The sequence below is a fragment of the Leptonychotes weddellii genome, chromosome 13, assembly GCF_054177405.1.
Source record: "Leptonychotes weddellii isolate Sample4059 chromosome 13, ASM5417740v2, whole genome shotgun sequence".
NCBI lineage: Eukaryota > Metazoa > Chordata > Mammalia > Carnivora > Phocidae > Leptonychotes > Leptonychotes weddellii.
In genome coordinates this window covers 64338334-64345821 of record NC_138381.1, presented here as the reverse complement: position 1 = coordinate 64345821, position 7488 = coordinate 64338334, and the positions used below count along the sequence as shown (strand labels likewise).

The 7488-nt window shown below is 54.2% G+C and overlaps 1 protein-coding gene across 1 annotated transcript in view; it reads left to right on the top strand.

Moving 5' to 3' along the window:
- The window catches only part of MYO18B (myosin XVIIIB), a 242026-nt gene extending 235520 nt beyond the window's left edge, over positions 1 to 6506 (top strand). Inside the window, exons 43-44 of the mRNA XM_081802559.1 lie at positions 2843 to 4091; positions 6356 to 6506. Coding sequence (XP_081658685.1) covers positions 2843 to 4079 — 1237 coding nt within the window. The 3' untranslated portion in view covers positions 4080 to 4091; positions 6356 to 6506. The remainder of the gene's footprint in view (positions 1 to 2842; positions 4092 to 6355) is intronic.
- Positions 6507 to 7488: the final 982 nt, after the last annotated feature.

Sequence of the window (7488 nt, the reverse complement as noted above, 5' to 3'; positions counted from 1 at the left end):
TTCTTCTAGGTCCTCTTCCTCGTGAACCTATTTCCAAGCTAGACTTGACTCAGTTCAACAAAATTTACTGAGCAGCTGCTGTGTGCTGGGCTCCGTGCCAAGTCAGAGGGGGCAGGGATGAGAGCCTGCATGGTCTCGACAGCAGGGTTGGGGGGCAGCCGTTCCCCCACCTCCTCTCCTCCTGCCTTTTTCTACTTCCTCTTCCTCCCCTCCTCCCCTTTCTCCTCTTCCCCTTCCTCCTCCTTCTTTTCTTCCCCCTCCTCCCCCTTTCCTCTGCCCCACCTTCCTCCATCTCCCCTCTTCCTGCTCCTAACTTCCTTTCCCTCCCTCTCCCCATGCCCTGTCCTGGCACCCACAGCCAGCACTGACGATGGGAGCTGGGATGACCGGGATGGCAGCATCCCAGGAGACTCAGTGACGGGAGCCCCAACGCCACCATCCCCACATGGCAGGTGATGGATGCGACTGAGCACCTGAGACACATTCATCGCACCCACCTCCCTTCGGGACCAAGGCAGGGCGGAAATGACTTTTGTTGGCTCTGGGAGCAACCCACTTCCCCTGGCAGCTCCGAGCTGTTTATTTTAAAAAAAAAAAAAAAAAAGGAAAAAAATCAAAGATAAAGCAAAGCGCGGGAAGGCCACCTTGCCGTGTGCTCAGGGAAGGATTCCAAGGCAATGATATTGACAGCACACCTTGAGGTCCTCATAAAGGGGGCTCTCCAGCCCACGTCCAGGGGTGCCAGAGATGGAAGGTAACAGCCTAGCAACGGGAAAGGAGGCAGAGTCTCTGGGCAAATCGTGTGGCTGCCGTCTTAGCACATGGGGAACCAAGCTTTCTCCAAAGGATGAGCCACCAGGTCACCTGCTCACTCGTTCTTCTGCTCCTCCCTGCTGGAGCTTGAACTGAGGCATTTGTGGGGTCCAGCGGTGGGTTAGGCTCAAGATGCAGAGATTCCTAGGAGTATTCCAGATCACCATGGACTGTTAGTTATCAAGGATGCACATCTGTTAGTTATAGGTCCTTAATTCTTCATCTCACCACTGTTATTTGAGGAGCTAGGTGCTGGGCCCTGGGCCCCGAGCTTTTCTTTCATTCCTGTGACTTCCCCACATGTCAGCACAGTGACCAGGCGCTTCTCTTCCATGCCGGAAGCTGGAAGGGCTTGGCACTGGGAGACCCCGGGTGGCTGGGGCACAGTGAGCAAGAGGGGAGCTCAAGGCAGGAGGCTGGGAAGGGAGTGGGGAGCGTGCGCCCACAAAAGAAGGACCAAAGATGGGGAAGAGTGTGGGTGATGGAGGTAGCTTGCCTACACCACAACCTCAACCCTGTTGTCCCTCCCCCAACCCCCCCACCGTGACGGCAGACCCTCCACCTAGCTGACCAAGGGAAGAAGGAGAAGCAGATGAACACAGCCAGCCCTGTGCCTATCACTCATGGAACTCTTTAACAGAGCATCATTGCCATGGCGACCTCCCACAGATCCAGGGTCCGGGGAGGCTCCTGCCAACCCCAGAAGAGAGAGACATACGGGATGGTTGAAGCTTTGACCTCAGGAGCTCAGGAAGGCAGGGTCTAGGTCCCTACCCATGTCCTTAGAAAAGACCCTGATTCCCCCTCACCTGTCTGTACCTTCCTCCCCCTCTGGGTATCTCCTTCAGGTACCATTGACTTGGCTTCCGTAACAGATTTGAAAGCCCTTTGGGTCACTGTGGTCCTCTCTTTTCCTTCTAAACTGTCCCATGTGGTCGGGGTGGAAATGGTGCTATCCCACCTCAGTGGGCAAGAAGCTTTCCTCAGAGTCTTGTACCAGAATCCCCAACCCCCCCCTTATGTAAAGGAGACTGAATCCCATTGTCAGTTGGAGCAACAGTGTAGAGAAGCAGAATAATGACTAGAAACCTGCATAAACGTGGCCCTTGGCCATATTCAGCCTCCAGCCGCTGGCTTTGTCTGCCTCCCAAGGCTCTGACGTTCATACCCCTTTCGCTTTTTCATAAATTATAACTTTGCCATGGGTGGGCAGGGGGTCATTTCTCTTAGGGGGAGGACAAATAGATTTTATTTATTAAAGGAACGGTTGATGGACTCCGGTCTCTCTCCTGTAAAGATGCCCTTTATTTTATAGCCTATAATTTCGCCTCGCTGCGAGGCTCCTACTTTTCAGAGGGGGAGTGTTTTTGGCTCAGCTGCTATAAAATGCCTCTGCATGAAAGCCAAGCCTGGTATAGTCCCGGAATAGAAACCGTCTGTCCTCTTGTGTATAGACTTGGTTTCGTGTTGATTTTATGAAAATCTTTCCCTTTGGGCGGGGGGTGGGGGGGTGGAACCGGGTTTTTCCTCTACCCCATAAACCAACCAAGGGTGCCATAGAGCATCCCACTGAGACATATTTGGGTCACTGACTCTCAGAAGCCCTGCTTGGTGGGACCCTCCTCTGGGCTTGGCCCTAAATAAATAAATAACCCCCCGCAGGTCCCCCTCAAGTCTCCAAGAAGCAAGCAACTTATTTTGCAGCAGGCCCTGGGATGGTAGGTCCTATCATGTCAGATACGATGGCTCATAAATCTAAGTCACCCGACCTAACTGCCGTTTTAATCCACTCACACGTACTTAGCTGGGTTTAATTATAGGCAGAAATTGCATTTCAGAAAGCAACAAGAAATCATTTACATGGCTTCAATTTGTGCATGAAGTCCTTCGGTTTATTTGAGAGTGCGGTAGGGATGGTGTGTCCAAAGAAAAATGGTATTAGGGCCTGTGCTTAGCGGCTCTCACACCAACTGCACAGACCGTGTGAATTGCATGGTTTCTACTGACCGCGTGTGTCTTCTTGGCGCAGGATGAACAACGAGGCCAGAGATGCAGAGAGGTCCCAGCCGGCATCGGCCCTGAGCAGAGCCCAGACCATGCAGAGCCAGACCTCAGGGGACAAGTCTGTTTCTCCCCTCTGCCTCCAACGGCAAAAGTACTACCATCTGGGGGACGGGGACGAGTGCGGCAGGCAGAGAAAACCCGCAGAGAGATTGGGGGTGCGGTCTTCTTCCCCGGCTTCTCGGAGTACAGACGCGTCCCCAGTGTCCAGGGAAAAGCTGCCCAGTCCCTCGGCGGCCCTGTCAGAGTTTGTGGAAGGTCTCCGGAGGAAGAGAGCTCAGAGGGGCCAGGGGTCCCCGCTGGGCCTGGAGGACTGGCCCACACTCCCCATTTACCAGACCACTGGGGCTTCCGCGCTGCGGAGGGCCAGGGCGGGCAGCGACAAGGGAGACCTCTCCCTGGGGTTTGGGACAAAGTCAGCCTTGGAACCGGAGGGCGCCTGTGGGACGTCGTCCGGACTCCTGCGTTCCACCAGCCTGAAATGCATCTCCTCCCAGAGCGCCAGGGGCACCACCCTGCTGCCTGAGAAGCTGAAGACCCGGTTCAGCTCCTGCGAGTCCCTCTTCGAATCGGGGCAGAGCTCCGGGAGAAAACTGAGCTCCCCAAGCTCATCCAGGTCCATGCTCTTGTCGCCCACGCTGCGGCCTCGGAGGCGCTGTCTGGAGTCCTCCCTCGATGATGCGGGCTGCCCAGACCTCGGGAAGGAGCCCCTGGTCTTCCAGAACCGCCAGTTTGCCCACCTCATGGAGGAACCCCTGGACAGCGATCCGTTCACCTGGAAGGTCCCAAGCCTCAACTATGAACGCAAGACCAAAGTGGATTTCGATGACTTCCTCCCAGCCATCCGGAAGGCTGAGTCTCCCGTGTCCTTGGCCAGAGCAGCCAAAGAGGGTCAAGACAGTTCGCGGCATTCACGCATCCACTTTGAGATGGAGGAGGCCGACCGAACCTTTCTCTCGGGGATCAAGACCATTTTGAAAAAGAGTCCGGAGTCCAAGGAGGACCCCGCTCACCTCTCTGACTCGTCCTCCTCCTCCAGCTCCATCGTGTCCTTCAAAAGCGCCGACAGCATCAAGAGCCGACCGCGAATCCCACGGCTGGAGGGTGATGGTGGCGAGCGAACATCCCCCGAGCACAGGGAGCCGGGGGCAGGGAGCAAAGACGAGGATGTTGAGAGCATAATGAAGAAGTATCTCCAGAAGTAGGAGCCAGTGCAGGTAAAAGCAGCAGGTGGGGACTGTTCTTGGGGAATGAAAACCAGATAGTCCACCAGGTCTGGCAGCCCAGAGAAAACCTGTTGCTGCTGCTGCCTTCCACGCCATGAGTGATTTCTCTACAGACGACGGGTTATAGAGGTTTTTGTGGAAATAATGAGGTGCCAGATGCAAAGCCTTCTGCTAGGTACCACTGGTTCCTTAGCACTTGAGGATGCGGACCCATTGGAAAACCAGAGGGTCCGGTAGGGAAATGCCAGGTAAGGTGCTGGGCTTTTGGTTTCCCCACTCTTGTCTTTCCAGGGCTCCATTCCACCTGGAGCCGGAGGAGGCGTGGTGGCCTTCTGTCCACGAAATGACGGCAGATCTTGTGGGGTGGGCTCAGGCCAGGGTAGAAGGGGCTTTGCGAAGAGTGGAGTCCAACTCGTGCCTTAGATACCCAGAGAGAAATGGAGGCCCCTGGTGGGGGGAGGGCAAATGCAAAGGTCCCAGAGCAGCAATGGGAGAAGAGAAGTGGGGCTTCCCTCTGCCTTCTCTCCTACCCCAGTGCTAATCCTAGAACTTCTCCAGACTGAAGGTAGGAAGAGGAATCCATTGCTCATAACGGATTACATTTGTTGGGTGTACATGTCAAGTCAGTAGCCACAGGAACCCCAAAAGGCGGTTAAGAGGATTGATTCCCATTTTACAGGTTGGCAAAACAGAGTCAGAGAGGTTAAGTCACTTGTACGAAGTCACCCAGGCAGAATGGTGTTCGAAACTCCGGAATCCCTATTTTTGTCTGTAATACTTCTCCTTGGGTACCCGTTCCGAGCACGCACAGGAATAAACTCAGAGCCTCCTCCATGACGGAGCTGGATCTTTAAAGAGGTTGCCCCCCTTGGCATCCCCATACTGAGGTTGGCATCCCAACCATCTGCTCTTAAAGGGATGTTGGAATTCCCGGACTCCAAACTCACTGGTAAAACAAACGAGGGAGCCCTCAAGATCAAGCCCTCCCCTTCCAGGGATTCTGCCGCCAACCCAGCCACCTTGACTCCCAGTTCAGTGATCTCTGCCCTGAGGCAGGGCTGACCACCTGACAACCCCTCCCTGAGCAGCACGTTTCAAGCCTTAGGGTGCTGGGCGTTCCACTCGGTGGCTCCGCTGAAAGGCAAAACCAGTTAGGGGAGGCTGGGCGTCAGCCAAGGAGGTGTAAGCACCCGCCTCCGGGTTCAGACACAAGGCAACCCCACTGCCCAGTAATAACAGCACGCAGCCTCCATGAATCTCTTAGCCACCGAACTTGAAGCAGCTCAGGCTCCAGCAGAGTGGGGCAGCCACACGCAGGTGCACAGCCGGGGCCTGGCCTTGGTCCCCAGGCCTCCTTCCAGAGGTCTCCTGGACCCAAACGAGCCACCCGGCCTCCACTTCCATAGACCTGGTACTTCGAGAGGCACCCTCAGCCCATCAAAAAGCGATTGCCCCTTCCGAGGAAATGGGCTTGGACTGTATCAGAGCAAATTAATTTGACTTAACATGGCCTTCTCTCTGCTCTCAATTACCGGGAAGAGATGTGATATTCATTTACGTTATTATGCTCTCAGGGACACAGAAAGCAGTTTCAAAGGCCAAGTAAAGGGCACACGTCCATAAGGAGAACAGTTCTTAGCAGAAGTCATCACAGAACATCTTGTCTCTGCCATTTTTTTCCCCCCAGTGGCTTTTTCTTTTTTTTTTTTCTGCCATTTTTTTTTTAATTCAAGTTTTTCCCCCTCCCAGCAGCACTCACCGTGGTAACCGAGCATCTGCCAAAAAAAAAATCTTCCACGCTGACATCCACGCTGGAGGTTTGAGCTGAACAACACAGCCCCGCCCCCTGCGAGGCAAATGTATTAGGGGGTTCAGAACAAAGCAAGCCCCCCAAAGCTCGTTTCTCCTTGTAACTAACTGGCCATGAGACCTGGGGCAAGTCATGGGACCTGGTCAAGCTCCTGTGTCCACAGCTTGAAAACGGGGCTGATAATACCACCCCCCAAAGTAACACTGTGAGTTTGATGTGAACACCAGAGACCCCTAGCTAGGGTGTCAGGTTGCCCTGCACTCTGCCCTTTGGCCCTTCGGGAGCTCCGTCCCACTCATTCTCCTTCTGCTGCCTACCATCCTTCATTCCTTTGGATGGTGTTTCTGCAGGAATGCCACCCAGGGATATGGAATATCAGGGCCTCTGCCCCCCAAACACATTTCCTGCATCCTGTTGATCCACTCTGACCTGTGTTTGTTTCCAGCCTCCTGAGATGTACTGCCCTCCAAGACTTCCGGACTCCACGACTGTCTGGAGAAAGAGAGAGACCGGCCAGGCCTTCCCAGGGGCCCTCAGTCCAGAGCCGGCCAGCGTGGCTGTGCTTGAGAGGCCAGAGGGGTCCAGTAGGAGGCAAATCCCTCGGGCATGGGGATCCCAGCACGCTTGGTCTGTACAAAATAAAGCAATGGCTCCTTGGCATCCATGCTTCCTCTCTGTTCTGTAATCAGGGGACCCTGGAGGTTTGATGGGGGCAGCCCGGGGAGAAGGGCTCCAGGGAATGGGATCAGCCTGAAATGTTTGTAGTTTCAAGTGCACACTGTTATTTCTCTGCCCCCATAAAACTCCACGCAATGGCCTTGCTCCTCTTCACTTGGCCTCGTCAACTCAAATGCCACCTCCTCTGGGAAGTCTTCCCTGATACATTGAACGGAAAGAAATGCTCGTTCTCCATTCTCCTTTAATTCTCCTATTTACCTCCATCATAGTTCCCTTGTCTGTCTAGTGATCTACCTTGTGTACATATGTGTAGGCAAGCATTCAAGAAATTTGGGTGGATGAATAAATGAACAAGCTCCCGAAAAAGTTAATGAACCTACACACCTTGAATGCGTGTGACATACTGACACAAATGCGTCTCCACCCACGTGCACCCATGTCAACATCCAAGCACCCATGAACATCAGCTCACAGCCCCCCCATACACCTGCTTGCGTACACAGCCCTGCCACGCCCACGCAAATACGCACCTGCACGGCAGCCCACGCTGGCCTGGCCACATCTGGAGCTGGGATACCTGCTGCTTCAAACACCCTGGAAGTATTAGACTAAAACTGTAGGCTAATGTTTATTACTCACTCACATGCTACGTTGGACACCGTGCTAAGCATTTCACGTGGAGCATCGCACCACGACTTTAGAAAAAGTCCTGAGAGATAAATGCACTCATTATTCCCTATTTACAAAGGCAGTGCTAGCGTATGCCTACATGGAGGACGCCAGTGCTGCCCCTGTTTATATTCCCACCGGCAGAGACTCTGTCCTGCCCCAAATGTGCCTCTGTCCCTAGGGCCCCCCCACCGGGATAGCCAATCAGAGCTCCCTCTGTGTGTTAGCTTG